The following is a 25,002-nucleotide window of genomic DNA, read 5'->3' on the forward strand; positions in this document are numbered from 1 at the left end:
GTGTTGGCCCACGCTGGAGCCAGAAGCCACAGAAGTAATGGGGCTCTGTCTCCAGGTTGGAAGTCGGAGCTCTCTGGAGACCAGGGGGAAGCTTAGCACCCCTCCCTACTGTCTGACCCACTCCCAGCCACCCGTGGCTGCCACTAGCATGGGCTTCCCACATGTCTGCTGAGCCTCCTGGTCTGTTTTTCTCTTTCCTTCCTCCCTTCCTCTGCCTCCCCTTCTTGCTTCCAGCCCTGGTCTGAGGTCCAGTCCCCCATGGAGGGTGAGTCCAGTTCTCCCTGGCAGGGTCTCTGCTAGGGGAGCCCATGGGCACCATCAGAGAGACATGGCCCACCTCCACCAGGCACTCTCCCGGTCTGCTGCCCACCCAGCCACCGAGCAGCCACATGATAGTGGCCACCAGCACAGGGGGAGCAGGGACACTCTCTCATCCAACATGGTCTCCCTCTCTCAAATTCCATCACTAGTCATTAAGGAGATTAAATGAGCAGTCATGCTTTCTTTCCTGCCTCCCTCTCCCTGCAGGACTCCAGTGGCCCAGAGCACCCAGGTCAGGAAGAATGCGCCAACATTTGAAGGGGGATACACAATCCCCCCACTTGGCACCCCTCTTCTGCTCGTCTTTCCAAAAGGAAGGCCCAGCCCCTGTAGGGGAAGAACTTTGGCCATGTTGACCAGGAAGGGGAGAGAGTGTGGACAGAGCACCAAATCAGGGCAGAGATGCCTCAGAAACTCAGTGGTCAGGTGAAAGCAGCTCAAATGCCACCTGAGCCGTGGGCCAGGCCAGGATGGTGACCAGGGGAAAGGGGACAGCTCTTGGGCATCTGAAGCCCTGATGCCCCAGAGGCGCAAGGAACTGGGTGGGAGGAGGTGGGATGCTGTTTTCCGGAACTGCTAACCATCATTTCCTTTGGCTTTGCACTCTAACAATGGTTCCCAAACTGTGTTCCCAAGAGGGGCTCAGGCTAATGTTCAAATAAGCTTGAAAAACCTGTTTATTACAACACCTATGAGGTGTCCTCCTAAGCAGGGTGCTGTAAAGACTGACTGGGCCTGCAGGAAAGGAGCCTGTGTGACTTTGGCAAAGCATGCCCTTTCCAGAACATTCCTAAGCACTCCTGTGCTTTCAGACATAGGTCCTTGGCTTGTTCATCCTGGACTTCCCTTTGTCCCTGAGGGTCAGATGAAATATGCCATTTGGAAAAGGTGTCTTAGGAGATCAACTAGCTCCGACCCTCAGAGCATACTCTTCCACCACCCTTAACCTATGTTATGAGTCTCTGTCCCACAGAGTCCTGGCAACTGACCAAATCCAAACCTCACATTTTCAGATAAAAACTAGGGTGGCACTGGGGCAAGGGGTCAGCTTAGCCTCCCACCAAGGGGCCAAGGGCTCCTGGGCCCCCTCAGATGCTGTTGCCCCACTTCCAAGAGGACAGACACCACCCCTTTCTCCTCCTAAGTCTGTGCATCCCTCAGGAAGACACAACTGGAGGTCTTCTTGGTGGGTCCCAAATGCTGAGTCACCAGGGAGGAGACAGCTATCTCTATGCTGCCTCCCAAGGTCAGCTGCCTGGCAGGCTCACTGGCCTGTGCCCCAAGGGCCGCTCAGCTTTCCCACACCCTCAGCACTCGGCACGTAGGGGCAGAGCACCTACCACATGCCAGCTCTCCTCTGGGCTTGGGGAGCCAGCCACGAACGAAGGAGCTTGGCTAGCACAGCTCACACATAAGGTGAGAAAGCAGGCCAAGCAGTAGTTGCTCAGAAATAAGAAATGGAAAGTATTTTTAAAGCGGGGAAGGCACCTGAGTGGCTCAATGGTTGAGCAACTGCCTTTGGTTCAGGTCATGATCCTGGATCGAGTCCCGCATCAGGTTCCACGCATGGAGCCTGCTTCTCTCTCTGCCTATGCCTCTGCTTCTCTCTCTTTGTGTCTCTCATGAATAAATAAATAAAATCTTAAAAAAGAAAGAAAGAAGAAATGGGGGCAAGAGCCAAACAGGAAGTGGTGAAGGGTGCTGGGACTGCAGGAGTGGGGATATTCATTCGATAGGGTCTTGGAAAAGGTGCCCATGAGGAGATTGAGGTCCATGAGGTATTGAGATTTCAGGACGTATGAAATGGAGAAGACAAGCAATCAGGGGAATGGGAATGTCAGGGTGGGTGGGCCAAAGGGAGTGTGAGGTCAGAAGTGGCCCCAGAGAGAAAGGGATGGTTGTCCTATATCCATGTCAGGGATGTGGGCTTTCTTCGCAGGCCAGGGAGGCTGGCCCAATCATGGATCACGGCTGCTGGTCTCAGAAAGTGGGTGGGGAGGGAGGCCACAGCAGTAGTGAGGAGGCCTGCAGAGGGTCCATGTGGCAGGGATGAGGGCTCAGAGAGGGGAGCAGAGTGGGTGGAAGAAATGACAGGGCTCGCTCGAACTGGCTGTGGAGGAGGAGGGAGTGAGTGAGAAGAAAGAATGACCTTCACAGGTGGGGGCGGGCAGGGTCCAGTGGACCAGGTGGGCCCTGTGGACATTGGGTTCAGCCACATTAACCAGGGGTACTTTGGAAGTCCCAACCAGGGCTGTCAACAGGCAGTTGGACAGGTGAGCCTGGAGCCAAGCAGAGAAGTGGGGCTGGGGAGAGAACTAGAATCCTTGCAACTCAACAGTTGTAAGGTCATGAAGCTGCATGAGGTCACCAAGAAAGGAGAGGGACAAGGACCCCACTGGGAGGCATAGAAGAAGGGGAGTCTCCATGCACTAGGGGGGTGGTAGGGAGGAATTAGGATAGAGGGGCTGTCACAGAGAGGGAACGCATTTGAGGTGGAGAAACTGCCTCTACCTTAACTCTGGTCATTCTGTTGGCAAAATGTCAGAGTTCAGTTTGGGGTTCTGGCCCAGTGGCACTTGGAAGTCAGAAGAGCAGGACTTCTGTCCAAAGGGGACTTCACACCTCTCAGAATCCCTGGGTAGGCTCCCTTGAGCAGCCTGGCAAGAAGTGCTTTCCAGAAGGTTCTGGAAATTCTCCAAGATTCTTACTTATTCTCAGCTTTCCTTCCACAGCTACAGCCTGCCCCCACAGGGCTCCCTCCCTCAGGCCTTCAGTCCCAGGCCAGGCCTTCTGGACATTCAGGGGGCCCATCTTCAAGGGTCATGCTCTCTTTGTGGGGGTTGGGCTCTTGTATGCTCATAGGAGCTCCATTGCCCAGGGAGGAGCCTCTGGATAGGCTGTTGTGTGAGCCCCGACCTGTGAGACCTGAGCTGAGTGATAAACCCCCAGGAAACATGCAAGCAGCCCAGGGAAGACAAAGGCAAGCTGGCTCCCCAGCCATCCAGAATCCAGAGTCCTGGCGGGTCTGCTGGGGTGTGTCCTTGGCTGGGTACCCCCCAAGCTGGGCATGGGCGAGCACTTGTCCCACCCACTGTGTGAGGCCAGCAGAGCGGTTCTTGGCCAGGATCTGACACTGTTATGAGCACTCCATGAAGCTGATGCATTGGGACTCTATGGCTAATATATTTTTCTGCCAAAAACACCCAATAAAACGTACAACTAATGAATAAAATAGCAACGTTGCCAAGAAGTGATGTGTGCCCCAAATTTCCAAAAATACTTCAATCACTCTGTGTCTTAAAACCAGCCCAAGCCAAGAAGTCATCACTTAAAATTCAGCCCAGGAGTTTCAGCCACAGGAACCCCAGGCCCTAGGATGGAATCTGTGCTGAAGACACAGACCACGGTGCCATCCACTCTTGCAGTTCCTAACCCCAAACCCACACCCCTTGAACCTTCAGGGGCCTGCACCTTCTCCTCAACTGTATCAAGGCCCCCAAGAAGCACAGACGCAGAGCAAAGGCTCCCCACAAGGAGCCCTGCACATTGAGCATATTCCTCGAATCAACAGAGCAATGGTGAATCTAGAAACCCTGAATCAGTAGTTACAGATGTGGGGTGCACAGACCACTGGATCTGTGAACCCCTTAAATGCGGTGTTGATGTGCCTTGGGTAGCTTTTGAAGCTAGAAGTGGAATATCCACAGCCTTCATCAAATTCTCAAAGAGGCCTCAGACCCAGAAAAGGTTAAGGGCCAGCCTTGCCTCTTAGCCTCCTAGGAACGTGTATTTTGGAAAGACTGATCTGCCCACAAAGACCCAGAAAACTGAAGCCAGATGTCCGTGGAACACAAGCTTGGGGAGCCTGAGGATGGGGAGTCCCGAGACAGCCCAATTCAATTCTACAAACACAAAATGAGCACCAGTCATTGCCAGACATGGTCCCTGTGGTTGAGGAGTTAAAGGAGCCGGAGGCACACAGACCATGAAGACTCAAACCTCCATCCTGCTGTGGTAGATATATGGAGGGCAAGATATCAGGAAACACTTCCTAGAGGAGGAGGCGATCCCTGCGCCTGTCCTCAGAGACTAAATGGAAGCTGGTTATGCAGAAATGCAGCTAGGCCCTGAAGAAGGAACAGAGCTTCTGAAACTTAGGGTGCATGGAGAATGTGGCCCTTTGCTCCTCAAGCCCCCACATGCCCTCCCACCACCTTGGCCCCCACAGCCTCCCCACACATCCAGTGGAGCTCAGTGAGGCTGTGGGGCAGGAAGCTTGTGGCCCTTTCATTTCACAGGTGGCTGACATCCTGGCTTTCTCCTGCAGGGCTTGGCTCCTGCTCGTGGTCTGGGATCAGAGGATACCCCCTGTGGCCTGGGGGCCTGCAGCCCTTTGATCTTTCCTCATCTTGCTCAGTGGCTGGTGCTGCCACCTGGCCAGGCACAGGCTCAGGCAGGAGGTCCCAGCTCAGATGCAACCCTGGAGAGGCCACAGTGTCTGTAGGAAGAACACAGGACAGGGACTTGGGTGTATGACCCCATTTCTTCTTGGCTCCCCCATCTATGTGACGGGCATAACGTATCTACCCAACCCACCTACCTCTTGGGCGTATTGCAAGGATAAAGTGAAATATGAGGTGGGAAAGCACTTAGACCAAGCAAAAAGAGGCCACCAGATGTCTTGGCAGGACCTGAATTTGGAGTCTGAACCCTGGCTTCCAGCCCAGGCTCTGTCCTGGCCAAGCACACAGCTTTGCCGCAGTCCGCTCATTGTAGATGGAGGGCGCCCTGCCCAGCCCTGCCCAGCGCGGCCCGGCGGGCCAGCCTCCCCGGCTAGCACGGGCAACCCATGAGGTAATGGCTGCAAAGTGCTCTGAGAAGAATAAAGTACCGTGCCGATGTCAGGGATTATCAGTATTATTAAGGAGCATGATTACCGCAATCCAGAAAAGCTGCCATTAACGAGAAGGCTCCTGTTCATGTTGATTTAATTTCCTGGTTAACTGAGCGTTGGCAAGAAAAAAAACTCTGTGTTTCAACCCTTATTGAAAATCTTTTTAAATTATACCAGTCTACTTTCTTGCACTGGTCATGGTGTAGTCTTGGGTCTTTATTTATGAGGGCATTGATTGATTCACATAGTCATTTATTACTCTTGCCCTGGCCATATCCAAAAAGGCAACTGTGGCCTTGTCTGTGCCGGGGGTCCTCACACCCTCCTGGGACTTGCCGGCGAGTATCACTCAGAAAAAGCAGAGGACACAAGTCCAGGGAAAAGCATGTGATGGGGCCTTCTAAGGGGCTGTATCCGCAGTTCCCTGGGGCATGTTAATGTATTGCCATAGGCTTCCTTACAATTTGAGCAGTGCTTTCTGATTGGGGTAGAATGTGTTTCTGGATTTATCCAGATACACCCTAAAGTGATATGATTGGGTTTTGTTTTGTTTTGTTTTGTTTTGTTTTGTTTTATTTTGTTTTGTTTTGTTTTGTTTTTAACAAACTTGTCAGGCCTGTTATGGCCAAATAAATGGCCTTGCATCCTCGAGGGCCACAGAAAGCCATGGAAGGCCCATGCTCTTTGCAGGGAAGCTGCTGCCCCCACCAGATCCCCTTGGCACGTCGCTATCAGAACTGGTGGTGGGCAGAAAGACTCAGAGGGCATTTTGAATTGAATCTCATGGGAAGAGGCTGACCCATTTCCATAGAACCATCTGGGGACAAAATGAGGTCTTCACACAGAGTTCTCTCTGTTCTAAAGGCTTCCCAAGAGGCGTTTCCAGAGGCTCTGAGTGACAGCTGCCTCCTGGGTGTTGCTCAGAAGTGACAGGCTGATGGGGCTGTTTGTCTGGAGAGAAGCCCACAGACTGAAGTGCAGAGAGATGTCCAGCCCTTAGAAGTGGGGTGCCTTAAACTCCAGTTCCCTCGGAGAGGAAGGGGGGTGATGATGCCTGTGTGGGGGGATGTCCAGCAAGCTGTGATGAGGAACTGCGTATAAAGCACGGAAGAGGGGCCAGAGCTCCTGGGCAGCTGTTGGCATAAAATCCCGAGTGTTGGACCAGTGATATGTCCGACCTTGTGTGTGGTCCTTAGTTACACACAAATTAGCCCATGTGGTTCTCAGTTGGGGGCGATTTTGTCCCTCGAGGGACAATGGGTAATAGCTAGAGACACTTCTAGTTGTCACAGCTGGGAAGGGGGCAGGATTTTCTAGCATTCAGTGGGCGGAAGCCAGCACACAGGGCAGCCCCACACCAGAGAATGATCTGGTTCCAACCGTCAGCAGTGCCAAGGTTGAGAAAGCCTGCTGTAGGGACACTCAGCCTGTCTGTACCTGTTGGGGGGTACCCTTTGAATGGACTCCATGCCTCCCTCATGCTGCCAGTCTCTGTACTCTCCCTGCAGAACCCCGACATCGTCCTGGTGCACTATCTGAACGTCCCAGCCATCGAGGACTGCGGTAAGCCATGCGGCCCCATCCTCTGCTCCATCAACACCGACAAGAAGGAGTGGGCAAAATGGACGAAAGAGGAGCTCATCGGGCAGCTGAAACCCATGTGTGAGTACCTGGCCCACCTGGCCCAGGGTCCTGCGCTGGAGGCCAGGCCAGCACGATGCGGGCGGGTCAGAGGTCCTCTGCAGCCATCCTACTTGGATGACAGTGACTGTAGCTTCTATAAGGGCCACCCCTCCCCTATTCTCACTTGATCCTCTAAGCCCCCTGTAACCAGGGCACAGAGCATCAGGCCCATGTTGCAGATGACAGCAATGAGGTTCAGAGGCACAAGGCCATGGAAGCGAGGAGCAGAGCCAAGAGAGCCCTGCCCTGCTGTCTCACGGGCTGCAGACAGGAGACCAGTGGCAGTCTGGGGACAGTGAGGCCTGGAAACAGAGGAGGAGCTGGCCAGAGCTGGCCTGCCTCCAACCCCCAGCCCATCTGCTCCTGGACATGGGGCCGGCTCGGGCTTGGGCTCCCAGACTGGGTGGCATGCAGTTGACCAGAATTAGCTGGATTTCATTCTGTCAGCGAAGTGATGTTCTCTGAAGCATCTGTCAGGTGCAGATCACTGAATCGGAACATCAAGTGAGTCTGGAGAGCTGGGCATGGCTGGTGCTCCATTTCCATGGGCAGCCGCTGGGGGCTCTCAGTGGCCTCTCCTGCCACCTGAACTCAAGAAGACCAGGCAGGGGCCTGCCAGACCCGAGAAGACCCATCCAATACTCAGGGCCTAGGGTTCCAGAACATTGATTTCTGAGGCTCAGTGAAAATACATGTCATCATACAGAACCTCTGAGAAGAAGCCACCAGGTCCCTTAGAACCTGTGCTACCCATGGTGGGGCTGCAGGGAAGAAGCCAATGGACACCATATCCAGATAGCAACTAAAATGTCCTTTTCTGGGGGACCATAGGTGTCCTGTCACTAGGAGTAGCCAAGCTGAGACCTTGATGGCACCTGCAGTGACCAGTCAATCCTGAGAGTTCCTCAGTGCTCCAATGGGGGGATTATACCCCATTCTCAAGGTTGGGGTTGGGGACAGGAAGGAAAGATGGGTCTGTGTGGGAGAGGAGGCCCAGGGGCTAGACCCCAAAACTGAGCCATCCTCCTGAGCTAGGTGCTGGTGGGGAGCTCCAGTCATCTTGGCCTTGCTGCTGCTGCTGCTGCCAGGAATCTAGGACAAGGAGGCCCAGGGGTCTTCCAGGCTCAGGCTATGTCCCGTGGAATCCTCCTTAACTACATGTGTGACACACTCATTTTGTTTAAACTTCCTTATGTTCCCAGGGTGGATCACTCTCCCCTGTCTTCATCTTCTTACCCACCTCATCCCTCTGCCCTCAGCATAAACATCACCTCTTCTGCAGGCCCTTCCCCACTACTGGCTGGGCTTCACATTGACCTCCCCCCACAATGCCCTCTACCCTCCCCTGCCCCCACTGCCCAGCTACTTCAGGACCTCCAAGGAGATATCAGACTGAAGTTAGCCTCCCATGCTTAACTGGAGAGGCCTCTCTAGCCTCTTCAACACTCTGCAGAGCACCCAGAAACTGAAGACATTGTAGCTAATCCCCAGGAATCTTTCCTGTACTCTGCCCTCCCTTGGGGCCCTGTACAGTGCTGGGCACGTGGAAAGCCCTCAGTAAATATTTGTGGGATGGTCGAATGGAAAGCATCTGTGTCCAGCTTTGGACAAAAGCCCCCAGTGTCCAGGCCCCGGGAGCCAGGGCTGCTGGGTCACGCCCTCCAAGGCCAGTCCAGGAGTCTAGGGAGCCAGGGCAATGGTACTGGGCATCCTAGCCTCAGACCGGCCTGCCCGCTCCTTCTAATTCGGTACTGAGGTGGTGTCTAAGCGTACAGGACTCATCCACCTGGGCAGGGGAGGACAGTCAGGCTAGAGGACCAGGTGGGCCTGATTCTGTGACTGCTTCATTATGTGACCTCAGGCTAGTCACTTTTTGTACCCCAGGCCCCTTCTAGAAGGTTAAAGAAAGAATCCAGAGTCTCCCACCAAGATCCACAGCATTCAGCCAGCTCCACTAGGCCCAGGTCAAGGGCTGGGCCTCTGCAGACCCAGATCCAAAGCACTGGGCATGCAATTTCATCCCACTTCCTAGGAAGTTCTAGAGATCACATTAGCCAAAGGTTAGCCAAGGAGGCATTCCTGAAAGAAAAGATGCCTTCCAGGAGGCTACGATGGTCAGAGCCTCTGGTCTGGGTCCTCCCAAATACCTCTTAAGACGCACAGAGGGCTATTCTTCTAGAAGCCACCCCATCACCACTGTCCTCACTCCTGTAATCTATCAGTTCCCTTTTTCTCTCCTCATTGCCTCTACCTCCCCACAATACCTGCCCCCCCAGTGCAGGAGCCTCCCCATCTCAGACAAGGATGCCACCTCCCTCGGGGCAAGGGGATTAAGCTCCATGAGCTCTAGGGGCTGCAAACCAGACCTGAGTCAGCCTCTGGTGCTTACCTGGAGGGAACCATGAATGCCTGCTCAAAAGTCTGCAGTGCATCAAGAAAATTATGTAAAACTACAACAAACTCCCCATAAATCTAATAACACTTGGCTCGCTGGTGTGTCTGGGGGCGGGGAGCAAGCAGCACGCAGTTACTGAGTGTGCATGTGTGTGCATGGCTCTGGTGGTAGATGCTAGCCTGGAAACACAGCCTTGGAACTCAGGCTCCAGTGGAAGCTTTACACGCGATGAGTCTTGGAACACACGTAGGGCACCAGCTAACCATGTTTGGGGAAAGCAGAGGTGTGCAGGGAGCCAAGAAGGCATCAGATTTGGTTCCAAAATCAGGCGTGCCACCCAACACTGGAGCCAAACACATTAGCTTCATCACATTTTCACATAAATCACATTCCTTCAAAGACTTCACAGTTTGATTTGCTGATGTTTCCAAATTTCTCTGCCCTACAGCAGAGTTGTCAGTGGTTTAATCAAAATGTTGTGCTTATCAGTGGTGAAGGGAAACTCTGATCCGCAGCCTCTGCCTCACCTGTTGCAAGATGGGGGGCTTATTATTCTTGAGCCTTGGGAATCTCACAAATGCTCACTTCTAAGCCAAATTGATTCTGAGAATCCTACCTTGATTCTTGTGATTGTGCCATTTGGTCTCATGCCTTCAATCTGCCATCTGAGGGATGCCTCTTACAAAAAAAAAAGAAGACGGGGAAAAAATTTAGATATCTGATAGGAATTCTCGATGTATTTTCCAAAGATGCTTCCTATCTTTTGCAATCCCTCCTGTGACAGTTAGAAGAAGGGTGCTGCTGTGACAAAGACCGAAAGAACAATGGCTTTAATTTAAAAAAAGAATTCACATTCACATTCACATGGCACTTCAGGGTTGACACGGCAGCCCCAGAGTGCCAGGGATCAATCCGCGGGGCTCCTTGCAGCTGACTGGCCTAACACTCCTAGGGTGCTGCTCTCTTTTTTGTGGTCCAATATGGCTGCTCCAGCTCCTACCATTGCAGCTGCATTCCAACCAGTGGGAAGCAGAGAAGACAGAGTGGAGGGCAAGCTTCTTGCTTTCAAGAACAGGGCCCACAAGTTGCACAGAATACTTCCACTCATATGTCATGGATCAGAATTTGGTCATATGTTTACCCTTGGTTGCAAAGGAGTCTGGGAAGTGTAGTCTCATGCTAAACACTACCATCCTAACGTACTTTGGGGAATAGGGTTCTGCGTGTGAGTCATTCAGAGCTGAGTGGAGCTGAGCTAGCCTGGGGTGTCCCTGTGGGGCCTCAACTGAGAATTGCTTGTCTTAGGTCAAGACCTGAGAATGATTGCCTCGGGCCCCATCTGAGAGTGGGAGTTTATAGAATTCAAGTGAATGTGATCTGAAGCAGTATGTTTCATCCCGGACATTCTGGGGTCTGTTCCAGGGCAGCTGGTCTGAGAGCACCAGCTTTGGACCGGCAAATCCCCAGAGTGTGAGCAAGGGCCTGGCCAGGTGGGGTTCTGTCCTCCAGGGGCAACTTTGAGTGGAGAAGAATGCGAGGGAGCTGTGTGCCCCCGTCTTTGCTCAGTGATCCTCGGCCGCCCAGAACCACAGTGGCTCCGAACCGCTGTGCCCTGCACCTTCCACCCTTGGCTCTACTTGAGACTGCAGGAAGTCAGATGGGGCCCTCAACATCCGTGGCTTTCTGCCTGGCCCCGTTCCGTGGCAGCCTGGGAGGGCACAGGCATGCCAGCCACTTCCCAGCTAGCAGTAGATGAGGTTATGCCATCCAGAGTGAGGGATGAGGGCATGAATTTTAAGCTGTGTTCACAGCCTCCCCTGGAAGAGATCGTGCCCCAGCTGTCGCACCCAGGGGCTCCTCCTGGAGCACGCTGTCTGGCTGGTAGCCCTGCATCGCCCAGCAAGTCCTGGGCCTTCCCAAAGACTTCCATGAAGTCACTTCCATCAGCCACGTCTGGGCTTGGCTCTACTCGGACTGCTTTCCCAGGGTCCTGAGACCTCTGGGTGGGAAAGCAGCAGGGCTGGCTGAGGAGCCTGTTAGCCCCGGAGCCTGCACTCCCACACATGCTTCCATGGCCAAGGTGACTGGAGACAGGGAACCCCACATTGCTGAGAAGTAGCTGTTGTAGCAGAGAGGCTGGAGGGAAGCGGGCTCATCAACCGGCACCTACCGCCACTTGAAGCCAACGGAACCCTCCGTGTCCAGAGCCCCCAGCCCTTTCTGCACCTGTCCCAGCAGCCCCACCAACGCTGCACCCCAGGCTTGCTTATAGAGTCAATGCATCTGTTGTTTTCTCATAATTTTCCAGACAAAGACCAAAGATCCAGTAAAGGGGGCGGTGTTTATTTGTTTTGCTTTTTTGCTTAGATTGTAATCCTGGTGATTATAGAATATCAAGAAGTAAAATCAACAAAGGCTTTCCTTTCGGGGCCCTGCATGGACCCTTGTTCCTGGTCGGTTAGCGCCACCTGGTGGCCCTCACAGCAGAGCGGCTCAGAGATGAGAGCCCTCTGCAGGAGCCGGACTCCCCTCCCTGGCCAGCGTCCGCAGCAGCCCGGGGACTGTGGGGCACTGTGCCACCCCTGCCCGTGGACCCGGTGTCTGCGATGCAGTGGGAGGCCATCAGGGGCCTGCTCTGTGATTCTGGAGCCCTGGGCTCCGGCTGGGGCTGGAACAAGCAGAAGGGAGCCCCAGGGAGAGGGACACCCACTGCCTTTCCTCTCTGACTTAGTCTATCCTGATCAGACATTACTCGGCTGGTGCAAGACCAAGAGCCTGGCAGCTCCACCCTGACAAGGGAGGCATCCCCCAAGTCTTGGCCAGAGTCTGTGGGTGGTAAGAGGAAGTTAGCAAAGCAAGTCGCAAGGTGCTGGCCCCATGTAGCTGCAGACAGGGGCACTGAGATGGGTGGGAAGCCAGGGGAAGGGGAGTGTGTTGTAAGACAAGGTTGGAAGGTTTCTTTCTGGTGACAAATGTTCACCTGGAAGCACTTTCTAGCCTCCTCTTCTCTGAAGTTACACCCAGGATAGGAGCGAGGGACCAGGAGGCAGGAATGAGCTTGGGCATGGCCAGCGGCCCGCTCCTGGGGCTCAGGGGAGCCAGGGCAGCCGTAGCTCCCCACCCAATGCTCCAAGGCCCACAAAGCCTGGGCAGAGGTGTTGGCTCAGTGCCAGGAGCAGCAGTCGACAATGAAACTACCTGGGCAGACCGATAAAAGGCAGGTTCCTGTCTCACCCTCCACCCACTCAGCCCCTAAGGCTTTCTAATTTCACAGGTCTGGATAAGATTCTTATGCTTTTTGAGAGATCCCAGCCTGAATCAGGCTCCTGCAAGAGCCCCACCAAAGAGCCCTGTCGTGGAGATCAGGTCAGCACCGTTCTGGGGCCACAGGCCCCTCTGAGCATCAGATGGTTGTCCAATCCACATGGAAGGGAAGCAGGTGCTGGAGGCAGAGCCAATCTCAAACATGCATGAAGAACTGAGTGTGTAATTGGCCTGGTGAAGTCTTCCCATAGACTCTTAAGACATGCTACCCTAGACGTTTCCTTGGGTTGAAAGTTCCATGTTAAAGCCAGGCAGTTGATGGGGTCTTGCAGACTTTTATGCACCCCCACACATGCTTCCATGACTTGAACTCATGAGAAACACTGTGTGCCGTGAATAGAAGCACATCTGTGTCCCCATGGCAGGCTCAAGCCCAGGACGGCAGCTCCACCCCTAAGAGCAGAGACACTCATCAGTGGTTGGAACCTGGAGACCCTTCAAGTTCCCCCCTGCTCCCTGCCTGTGTCCACAGGGGAGTCACTGGGGGAGTCACTGGGGGAGGTGAAGACAGTACAGAAGGGCCTAGAGAAAATTTTCCTGCCCATTTTGTTCGTCCCTTCAGTTAGGGGCTGCTGGCACAGGGAACAGGCAGTGGGTCCCCTTATGTCCCCTGCTTCTGTCAGCGAGCCTTCCTGGCACATCCCACCCTGGCACAGAGGAGAGCAGACAGTGGGCATCAGAGACAAGTTGGTTTGGGCTAGCTTCCTTTTCCTGCTCTGCTCAGAGGATCCGGGCTTGTTTTGCAAATGTGCCTCCTTCCCTCAGGCTAAATTGTATTTGGCTGATCTGGCCCCCAAGCAGGAAAACTGAAAGAGAAACACTCCTTTTGATTTCTTGTCTCTCCCTGGCTGCTTGGGCACCACGCACCCCCTGCTGCTACAGAATCCTGTTTTAGCCATCCGCTAATCCAGTGAGCCCTGATGGAGTGCGTCCCTGTGCTGGTGTGGAGGACACAGCAGCCCTACCCACCCGTGCCTGACTGCCACCCAGGGCTGACATAGTCTCCCTCAGCGCTGGGAGGTGGTTCTGTTAAACTTAGAATTCGTTGCCAGTATTAAAATCTCCAGATTTTCAGCCTCTATTTAAATATCGATGGTTCTGGTCCACACAGTTAGGAGTCACGAGGCAGGTGTCTCAGTGCTGCCTGCCCCCCAGCATGTAGGTGCCACCTCCAGACACAAGGAGAGGACATCGGATTCCAGAATCCTTACAAGCCCAGAGTCTCGAAAGAAGCAAGATGCAACTGTCCAAAATCCCACGTGGTCCCCTGCCCCCACTCCCAGTGGTCTGGGGGCGCTGCTCAGATAGGAGGTCACTCCTGCCATCTCTGCCACTGAGCGGGGCTTTGGGAGATGGTCTACTGTCAAACCCCAATAGGAGAGAAGAAGATTCCAGAACCCATGTAGCTCCCCAGATGTGGGACAACTGCTGGAGCTTCTGTCCCGGCCAGCTGATGAGCTTCCATCACTAGACAAGGAGAGCTCCAAGCACATTCACGCCCCCACTAGGGTGCAAAGAATTCCCTGCCTCAGCAACCATGCCACTTAGCAAATCAGGAGGAGATGCCAAGAGCCTCCATCCGACCACTGACCCCACAATGCCGCAGCAGGGAATCACCCAGCTCAAGCCGCTTTCTATGTCTGAGGGCCCCTAGGAGATATCCCAGGAGGCCATGCACCTGGCTCAGGGATCCTGTTCCCATGTGGACGGGACAGCCCAGACAGGCTCCCCACTGGAAAGGTCCCCTCCCTGCCTGTCACCCCGGGCCCCTCCCACCTGGAAGAAGTACTCCGTTCTCAGGCCCTCCACCTCTCTCCTGGGCATGTTTGCCATGGGAGCAGGTGCCCCCTGCCCCCCACAGAAGATGAGGCCCCGCATCCCCAGACTTCCAGAACTGGGAACTACTTGCATCCCTGCACACGCACGCCATCCTGTCCCCACTCAGCCTCTGCACTCCTCGAAATGAGATTTCTGGAAATGTTGTCCTCAGGACCCCATAGGAAAACAGAGTTGAGGGTGAGATGGGGAAATGGAATAGCATGTGGGGGTCTGGATACGAGAAGTCAAATCTAATGAAAATTTTATCCAGTTGAACCCAGAAGTCAGAAGCAGGGCCTTTATTCCCATCAACAAGAACACAGTCAAGATGAAACTAGCGGCTGCCGGTTCCCATTGACCTTGTTGCCATGGAGACAGCCTTAGTGTCAACAACTCGCAGGATCAGAATGGGCTCATTCACGCAAGAGGCATGTGGCAGGCCCCCTCCCACCTGCCTCCATCACGTGGCTCCTAGGTAGGGTGACCACAGGTCCAGGGCTGCCTGGAAGTGGCTCTTTTCATACCATGGTGCAGCCACGTGATCCCAGTGTCCCTGTCAGTCTGCAAGGTGACCTGTCTGGATGGCAGGTCACATGGCCACCCTATTTATGGGTCATTCGTGAGTGTTGAGTACCTGGGCAGGAGCACTGGAGGAGCCCAGGCTGATGGGAAAGGAGGAAGGGACCCCCTTCCCCACATAGGCCTCGTGTTCGCTGTGAGAGAGGGGAGGGGATTATCTTGGTCACCAACATTCCACTTGTCCCCTGATTGCCACAGCAACAAGAAATCTCTTTCATGCAGAGAAAACCAAACATCAGTTCCAGCAGGCACCGTCTGTGTGGTTACCCAAGCTCTTGCCAGCATGCCCTGTCACACCTCTAGAAGTTTCTGCCCCACAGAGCAAAGAGGGACAGGCAGCTAGCTCTTACCAGCCTTCTAAAGCTGCCATGGGGTAAGGGAGTGCTTTCGAGTTCTTTCTGACTCCCTCCAGCTCCTGTCCGAAGTGTTCCAGGCATGATGTTTCAGAACAGAAAGGGGGTCTCTTTCTGGGTCCTCAGCCTTGGCATGCCTCAAAGCTCCTAAGGACAACATCAAATCAGAATCCTGGGTGTGGGCCCCACCTGTCTCTAACGGTCTTGGGGAACAATTTAGTGCCGTCAGGTGAAGCACACATTTTACACATGAGCCAACTGAGACTAAGAGAAATCAAAGATCCTCCCAAGATCACATGCACGTGAGGAAAAGAGCTGCCAAGGCTCACCCCTGACCTCTGGCCAGTGCATCCCCACAGCCTGTCCTCCCACCCCTACCCGGCCCCAGGATCTCCTTCCCATACAGCTAGCTGGGACACTGAGCTCAGAAATTCGCCCTGCCTTCCCCCTAAGTTCTCCCGCTGCTTAGGGTAGCCACGGTGGAAATGGACATTTGTGACTTCTGCAGACACCCAAGAGGAGGCTGCCTTTGGGCCCCTGGTCCCTGACTCTGTGGGTCCCCTCCCCACCCCACCTCCAGTGACTGGGAACCCAGGTGAGGAACACAAACACTGGCCCTCACAAATCCCACATTCCCTGGGAGGAGTCTTTCTTTGAGTTCTCTGTCTTTTGTAGCAATTTCCCCTGAACACACCCCAGTCTGCCAAGATAACTGAGGCCAGACAGGCTTCTGGGGACCCTGAAAGCCCAGGTGTAGACATCGGGATGAGCTCCCAAAGCCTTCCTCCCTCTCTTGCTGGCAGCCAGTCTTCCAACAGCAGGTCCATGGCAAGTCCTGTTTCCCTGGGCTGGTGGCCCTGCCTGGCTGCCCATCTGGCCCTTCTGAGGCTGCTGGCACCCTCCATAGTCAGGATGGGCAGTGGGCTAGAGGACAACACCAGGCCCAGCCACGGATTCCAGGGTCCCCTGCGTGATCGCCACCCAGGAAATCAGACACTCTGTCCCGAGGAAGTGAAGTGAGTCCAGCTGTAAATGGAAGAAACTTTCAGGCACCTGATGGGGTAGATCTCCCTCCTCCGCCCACTAAGTAACCTTCCTGCCCTTCCTTGGTCCCTGGAGGGATGCAGCCCCGGAGGCCCTGGGGGGCAGGTGGGGTAGTGGGAAAAGCTAGACTCTGCAGCCCTACTTACCTGCTGTGTGACCTTAAGCAAGTCATGTAACTTTCCTGTCTCGGTCCTCACATTCATGAAATGGGACGATAATTCTTCCTTAAAGGATTGTTGAGGGATTAGAGACATATTCTCTAGACGAGTGGGTCTCAAACTTGAGCCAGCATCAAATCCCCTGGAGGGCTTGTGAGGACCCAGATCTGAGCCCCAATTGACAGAATTTCTTATTCGGTAGGCCTGGGGCACGGGGATGTGCATTTCTAGCAGGATCCCAGGTGGTTGCACTGCTTCTAGGACCACAGTCTGAGGGGCCCGGCACACCCAACGCCCTGTAAATGCTCCAGCAGGGAAAGAAAATATTGTTACGTATTTCTTTTTGCAATGTAGTCAACATATAAGGAAACTAGCACAGTGCTGGGGTCTGGAAAGTCCCTGATCTCGGGGCCTCTTGAATGTGCGCACACACGCACACACACCCAGTGTGCAGTGCACAGGGCTGGGCTCTCTCCTGGGGCTTCTAGGGCTCCAGTCAGTAAGCCTGGGGAGGAGGGGACACTGAGTCTCCCTGGGCTTCCGCAACAGAATAGCACAGAGCAGGGAATTTCACCCACGGGAATTAATCTCATATTTTGGAAGCTGGAAATCAGAGAGCAAGCTGCCAGCAGGGTTGGTTTGCAGAGAGCTTGCGGACGGCTGTCTCTCACTCTGCCCTCACGTGGCCTCCACTGTGCACACATACTCCCCGTGTCTCTTCCTCTTCCTACAAGGTCACGAGTCCTGTTGGATCAGGGCCCCACCCTTAGGACCTCATTTAACCTGTCACCTCCTAAAAGGCGCTGTCTCCAAACACAGTCCCATTGGGGTTAGGGCTTCAACCTAAGAATTCCTAAGAATTTGGGGGCACACAATTCCTTCCACCAAGGGGATGACAGGGAGGTCCACCTGGGCTCAGGCTGAGCCCACCTAGCCAAAGCTCCCCCTCACCCCACCCCCACCCCCACCTCCACCACAAGTCTGGAGCCAAGCAACTATGACCCTACGTCAGGTGGCAGCGAGCCCCCACCTAGGCCCCTCTCCCAGATCCCAGTGACTCTGTTCACGGTGGTTGGCCTCCTCTTGGGCAAATTGTTCATCAGAAGATACTCTCCAAAGCATGGCCACATGCTGTTGTCACTGATTTCATTTTGATTATTCATATTAGTGGGATTATAGCTGCCTAGTCATGGGTGGTAATTAGGGTAAGTGTCGCCTACAGGCCAGGTCAGCGCTGGAGTGGGCTGGGGGTTCCTGTAACAGGCATCTGGCCTGTGCTCTGCTGGCCCATCCTCATGCAGGGCATGATGTGGGCAGCCCAGCCAGAGCAGGTGGCAAGTCTCAGGGTGGCAGTGGGGCTGCTAGGGAAGCCACAGGAGCACCAGCACACCCCAGTTTCTGGGGAAAAGCAGGTCCCTCCTGGTAACTCCTGGCCTGTTCAGGCCTGTGGAGGAGCGGGCCTGGCCCACCCATACCTGCCTTCTCCCCCTGTGGTATCTTCCCCTGACCAGCATTCCTGGGACCACTGCCCAGAGCTGTGCATGGGTTGCTGTGGGGAGCCCCCTCCTCCCTGGGATTCAGCACAAGTTAGGCTCCTCCCATCTGAGGGGCTGACTATGGCCTGGGAATTAGGAACCTGGTGCCCTCCAGTGAGACCTAGCAAACAGAGGGGACAAACATGACCCAGAGCCACCAGGATGCTATTTTTCTGGGAATTCCCTTTCCTCTTTCTGCACATCCACCCTCAACCTAACCCCCGCCGCCCCCCACCGACCTCAGGTCATGACCTTACACTTAATCAAATGTATTTTTAATGCAGTTTCCCTTTTGCTGCTTTTGCAAAGAGGGAGGGGCAGGGGACAGGGAGGCAGCGCACGTGTTTATTAACCTTCCCTTCATAAAAAGCTCTTTTCCCATAGAAATCTCCTTTCCCGCTGATTCATTACGTGTCGGGAAGCAGAGCATGACATGTTAAAAGCCGTCTTGATAGTATTTGATATTCAGTACTAACAACTCACCAGCTTGGAGGAGGGGGCTTCTCCCCCCGCCCCCACCAGAGGGGGAGGCACACAATCTGCATATTGAATGTGCCAAGACAGTAGGTAATTTGCATTAAGCATCCAGAAATTCTCTGCTTGCAATCTGTCACCCTTCACTGGGTTTTCATTTTATAACCTTCACAACAGAAAGAGGAGAGCAAGAGGCAGAAAGAATGCAGCAAGCACACCCGCATGGCAGGGCTGGAGAGGAAGCCTGGAATGGTGGGGGGACGAGGGGGCGCTCTGGTCAGAAATGCCAGAAGACTCCAGTAGAGGTACCAGCCCATCCACCCCAAGACCCAGACCTTTGGGCAAGGAGTGGCCATGCGGCCAGAAACCAGAGGTGGGCTGCCCTGTGTGGAAGCCCACAGGTCCTCTCTCCAGTGAGCCACTTTCAGACCCAGTTGGGGGCTTTCCTGAGAACACCTTGGTCTAGCTTTGCAACAGGCACCGGCTCAGAGTCCCCCTTAGGTAGGACCCGCTATGGTGGGCCTCCGGAGGTTTTTTTGCTCCCAGGCTTGCAGTACCTACAGGATTCAGGCTTAGGACAGAGCTGTGGGTTTGCCATCCTGGCTACCCATGAGGAACTCCTGAGAGCTTTCAAAAAAAACCTGGCACCACCCCGGAGCAAGGGCTGGGATACGCCATCTCCACATGCAGCAGTATAGTGCAAGGGGAGAGGTCCTCAAACCCTGCCCTCCCTCCCCCTGCCCAGCCTCTGCTTCCTCCTCTATAAAACAAGAAGTGCAGAAAAAGGCCTCAGCCAGGAGGTCCCAGGCGTGAGGACAGATAGTGGACCCTGGCCTTCACTCCTGCCTTGACGAGGCCCCTTCTGCTGTTATCGTCTTCCATGCTGTATTTCCAAGTAGAGGTTTATTTGAGAAGAGCTCCATAGCTCTAGTGAGATCTGCAAATCCCTGGCCTGGGCCTTCCCTTTTGGCTGCAGAAGACAAGTGGGGCCTGATGCCACAGGAGCACAGGTGACCTAGGGCTGCCAGAGAGCTCCCCGAGGGATCCAAGGTGGAAGCAGGTGGACTGGAAATCACCCCACCACCCCCTGGATGTGCCCATCATACAGCCCTCGGAACAGCCAGACACGACTTCACAGCCAGGCAGCTCAGCTAGCTTGGAGACGGAAGCCACTCAGCAGCAACCCTCCCATCCCCGTGCGATGACGCACCAGAAGCCAGGACCCTCAGGGAGCAGGGCCACAGGCCTCATCAGAATGGGCCGGACACCTGGGGCAGATACACAGAAAAGGGAAAAAGAACCTGCCAGGATTCCCAGCATATCACCACCCACACACGAGGGGTTTTCTTTGAAAAACCACTGAAGTCCTACATAAACGAGTTGACAAGGAACAACAGCCGTGAGCTCTCCCCCTTGGTGTTCTGAAGCAGAGCCATGGGTGGCTGTCACAGCAAGCAACTTCCTCCTCCAAGTCCAGGTCCCACGGCACCGGCCAGGCTGTGGGGTAAGACCAGCCCTGTGCCTGGTCATCCCTATCACTACCAGTGACAGTCAGGACCACAGCTGTTCTTGTTGCATACATACAAGGTGCAAGGCAGGTGGGTGGGGTTTCCTCCTGTTCCCATTTCACAGGTTAGGGCACTGAGACTCAGACAGGCTCAGTGACCTGCCCAAATTCACACAACAAAACTGAAACCTGGACTCACATCCAGATGTGGATCTGACTCCTACACTGTGTGGACTGCCTTCTGGAGCCTCACAGAGCCAGGGCAGGCACTGAGCATTGTGATGGTTCTTTCCCTGAAACCCGTGTGAAAGAAGCTCCTCCAGAGGAGAAAGGAAGTAGTCTTTGCATTGGCAAAGCCCCTGGCCTCTCCCTAGCATGGCCCTGCCTGGCTTCTCTTCCCAGGCCACCTGTTCCCACTGTCCCTGATTCACAGCAAGCTGGGTCCCTCCTGGAGCCCTGGGCACCGGCCCCCAGCCCCAGGGTTATGTCCAGATTCCCTGCCTCTGGAACCTGGCCCCCTAGAGCCACCAGAGAGAGCTGGGCTATGCCATATGCCTGGGGTGCCGGCCGGGTCGGCTTCAGCTGAGGACTGTTGAGCAGGTGGGCATGAAAGCCATCAGTCCACAGGCCGAGCAGGAAGCCTACCCTCAGCCATCCTGCGGGTCCATCCAGGGTTGGCTGTCCAGGGAGCTGGTCATCAGCAGGCATCCCCTGGCCAGGCCATGTGGCCCTTCAGTCCTGCCTTCCCCACCCCCTGCCTAGCCTGCAGCCCTCGGAGGTCGAGAAGTCTGGTGAGAATGAGAAGCAGAAGCTCCCCTCCAGGTCTGGGCATCCACCCCAGCACACAGCCTCCATCTCCTCTGCAAATCTCCACTATCTGGGGGGCCCTGCCCATCTCCCTCCCGGGCCCTCTGAAGAGCCGCTCTGGGGCACTTGGACTTGAGGAAAACAGAAGTGAATCTCTAGGCGATCCCCTCCCCCAGAGGGCACCATAGGGAGGGGAGGAGGAAAGGCAGAGGAGGAGCACGTAGCTCCCAGTGGGAGTGGGGGGTCTGGTAGGGCAGCCTGGCCCTCCCCCCTTGTCCTCCCTCCTCCCTCCCCCACTCCTCGTGTGCATCAGTTCAGCCCTAGAGCCAGCCTCCCAGTGGCGAGGGGGCTACGCTCTGGGAGGGCCCAGGTGCCATCCCTCCCAGGCACTGCCCCTGCACCCCGTGACCTCTGTCTGCCCCTCTGCCTCTCTCCCCCATAGTCCACGGCATCAAGTGGACCTGCAGTAATGGAAACAGCAGCTCAGGCTTCTCCGTGGAGCAGCTGGTGCAGCAGATCCTCGACAGCCACCAGACAAAGCCACAGCCTCGGACTCACAACTGCCTCTGCACTGGCAGCTTGGGTGAGCAGGGCCCCCTGGGGCAGGGGGGATAAGGGGGAGGCTCTCCCAGATAGTGGGTGTGGCTCTCCACCTCGGGGGTAGCCTCGATGTCCAGTGAGCTGAGCAGGGTCAGCCAGGAGCCAGGAGCCCGTGCAGGAAGCACCTAGGACACACTCACTCTAGTCCTGCCCCATGGGGCTCGTGGGCAGCCCACTTGGGGCAGGAGAGAGCAATTTCCAGAGAGCCAGCTCCCACTAGGAATGGGGGCAGCAGTGTTGGGAAGTGCATGGGGTTGGAGATCCAGGCCTTGCCTACACACAGCAGGTACCCTCAAGGCCCCATCTTGGGTATCGTCAGCAGGAAGCCCAGGTGCCCCGGCACAGTGTTGACATGGGCTTCTCAGGGAGGTCAGCCCTGAGTCAATGGGACCACTCAAGCTAAACCTCCTTCTTTAACCTCTGTCTCTTCCAAGAATATAAAGTGTCCCGCACTCCCCGTCCTAATGTGTCTATTTTTCTGATAATGATATTTGCTCTTAGAAATGTGCATTCTCCACCTCCTTCTCTACCTTAATTAGATATTTCCATTAGAGGGTCATGTCACTTCTGTGCAAAGTCCATGCATTTAGGAATCATCATGGTGAGGCCATAATAGGCTCAAGGGAGAATTCACCTTTTTATCAAAAGTGAAGTGACCCTCATCAGATGGAATGAAAATAATGGCAGAGGGGAGAGAAAGAAGAGCCGACCTGGCTGCTGTGTGCGGGGGACCTCATTTGTGGAGCCCTGGGGAGACTGGCCAGATTCAGCCTAGGGCTTTCTTCCTCTCTGCCACTGAGCTGGGGGTTTAGGACTCTGTCTTTGCTTGGGTCTTACAGGGATTTTGACCCACAAAGAGTTGAGGACAGGCCTGGGCTGGCCAAACGGGAAAGAGGGGCAGATACCTTTCTGCTTCTGGAGCAGAGTCTAGAACCCTCTTTGGTCCTGGAGCCTGAGAGGTAATCCAGAGAGAGAGCATTGCTTTTCAACCCCCCACCCCCAAAACCCTACTGTGCAGCCTGAATAGGCGTGGAAATTTGGGGGAGGGGAGAGAGACATGGCCACCACTCTGGGCTGAGCCCTTCTGGCCAGCAAGAGCTGTTTCAGTAAATGGTATCTGTCTCTGAAGGTGGAAAAGATTTTCCTGGAAGGTGACAGACTCTCCATCTTCTTCCCGGCCACCTATGTACTGGAGCACTAGTAGTGGTAGTAGTAGTAGTAGTAGTAGTAGTAGTAGTAGTAGTATAAACACATCAGGGAGAAAGCCCAACTGGTCTGGTGGATGGTTACATCGAGTGCGTGAGAGCCCTGGGGACTGGGGTCCGGAGGCCAGAGATCCTGAGTGTGGGTCACACGCCAGCCCCAGGGGTCAGTGGCCTGTCTGGGCTCCCAGGTTGGGCTTTGCCAGCCCCTAGCTGCTCAGAGACAGGACCTACTACAGACCCAGCTCTGATTTTCTCTTTGCGTGTGCGTGTGTGGCCGTGTGTGCATGTGTGCGTGCGCGTGTGTGCATGGTGTGCCTCTGATTTTCACAGGAGCGGGTAGCAGCGTGCACCACAAGTGCAACAGTGCCAAACACCGTATCATCTCGCCGAAGGTCGAGCCGCGGACAGGGGGGTACGGGAGTCACGCAGAGGTGCAACACAACGATGTGTCCGAGGGCAAGCACGAGCACAGCCACAGCAAAGGCTCGAGCCGCGAGAAGAGGAACGGCAAGGTGGCCAAGCCTGTGCTGCTGCACCAGAACAGCACGGAGGTCTCCTCCACCAACCAGGTGGAGGTGCCCGACACCACCCAGAGCTCCCCTGTGTCCATCAGCAGCGGCCTCAACAGCGACCCGGACATGGTGGACAGCCCCGTGGTCACGGGTGTGTCCAGCATGGCCGTGGCCTCCGTGATGGGGAGCCTGTCCCAGAGCGCCACGGTGTTTATGTCTGAGGTCACCAACGAGGCCGTATACACCATGTCCCCTACCACTGGCCCCAACCACCACCTCCTCTCGCCTGACGCCTCTCAGGGCCTCGTCCTGGCCGTGAGCTCCGACGGCCACAAGTTCGCCTTCCCCACCGCGGGCAGCTCGGAGAGCCTGTCGATGCTGCCCACCAACGTGTCCGAAGAGCTGGTCCTCTCCACCACCCTCGATGGTGGCCGGAAGATTCCAGAAACCACCATGAACTTTGACCCCGACTGTTTCCTCAATAACCCAAAGCAGGGCCAGACGTATGGGGGTGGAGGCCTGAAAGCGGAGATGGTCAGCACCAACGTCCGGCACTCGCCACCAGTGGAGAGGGGCTTCAGCTTCACCACCGTCCTCACGAAGGAGATTAAGACCGAGGACACCTCTTTTGAGCAGCAGATGGCCAAAGAAGCGTACTCGTCCTCGGCGGCGGCCGCAGCCTCCAGCTCCCTCACCCTGACGGCCGGCTCCAGCCTCCTGCCGTCTGGCGGTGGCCTGAGTCCCAGCACCACCCTGGAGCAGATGGACTTCAGTGCGATTGACTCCAACAAAGACTACACGTCCAGCTTCAGCCAGACGGGTCACAGCCCCCACGTCCACCAGACCCCTTCCCCAAGCTTCTTCCTGCAGGATGCCAGCAAGCCTCTCCCCCTCGAGCAGAACGCCCACAGCAGCCTGAATGACTCCGGGGGCACCTTTGTGATGCCCACGGTGAAAACGGAGGCCTCGTCCCAAACCAGCTCCTGCAGCGGCCACGTGGAGACAAGGATAGAGTCCACTTCCTCCCTTCACCTCATGCAGTTCCAGGCCAATTTCCAGGCCATGGCTGCGGAAGGGGAGGTCACCATGGAGACTTCTCAGGTGGCTGAAGGGGGCGAGGGCCTCATCAAGTCTGGGGAGCTACAGGCCTGTAGCTCTGAGCACTACCTGCAGCCCGAGACCACTGGGGTGATCCGCAGTGCCGGCGGTGTCCCCATCCTCCCGGGCAACGTGGTGCAGGGACTCTACCCCGTGGCCCAGCCTGGCCTGGGCAACGCCTCCAACATGGAGCTCAGCCTGGACCACTTTGACATCTCCTTCAGCAACCAGTTCTCCGACCTGATCAATGACTTCATCTCCGTGGAAGGGGGCAGCAGCACCATCTACGGGCACCAGCTGGTGTCCGGGGACAGCGCAGCTCTCTCCCAGTCGGAAGATGGGGCCCGCGCCCCCTTCGCGCAGGCGGAGATGTGCATCCCCTGCTGCAGCCCCCAGCAGGGGAGCCTGCAGCTGAGCAGTGCCGAGGGTGGGGCCGGCACCATGGCCTACATGCACGTGGCTGAGGTGGTCTCTGCCACCCCGGCGCAGGGCACCCTGGGGATGCTGCAGCAGAGCGGACGGGTGTTCATGGTGACCGACTACTCCCCGGAGTGGTCTTACCCAGAGGTAAGCTGCTGCTGCCCTGGCCTCCCCAACCTGCCGCCAGCGCGCAGCCGAGGGAGGCTCACTTCCATGTGGCCGCCCTTTCGATGGAGCTCTGGACATACAGACAGAGTTGTCCCCTTCCTCTGTCC

General features: G+C 55.5%; 1 protein-coding gene across 6 annotated transcripts in view; it reads left to right on the plus strand.

The window, feature by feature from the left end:
- LOC121499484 (calmodulin-binding transcription activator 1) overlaps window positions 1-25,002 on the plus strand; it is a 734,632-nt gene that overhangs the window by 621,259 nt on the left and 88,371 nt on the right. For all 6 annotated transcript variants that reach the window (XM_041770125.1, XM_041770126.1, XM_041770128.1 and 3 more), the window contains exons 5-7: window positions 6,724-6,877; window positions 21,335-21,475; window positions 23,028-24,874. In XM_041770125.1, coding sequence (XP_041626059.1) covers window positions 6,724-6,877; window positions 21,335-21,475; window positions 23,028-24,874 — 2,142 coding nt within the window. The remainder of the gene's footprint in view (window positions 1-6,723; window positions 6,878-21,334; window positions 21,476-23,027; window positions 24,875-25,002) is intronic.

The sequence above is a fragment of the Vulpes lagopus genome, chromosome 10 (genome assembly GCF_018345385.1).
Source record: "Vulpes lagopus strain Blue_001 chromosome 10, ASM1834538v1, whole genome shotgun sequence".
Lineage (NCBI taxonomy): Eukaryota > Metazoa > Chordata > Mammalia > Carnivora > Canidae > Vulpes > Vulpes lagopus.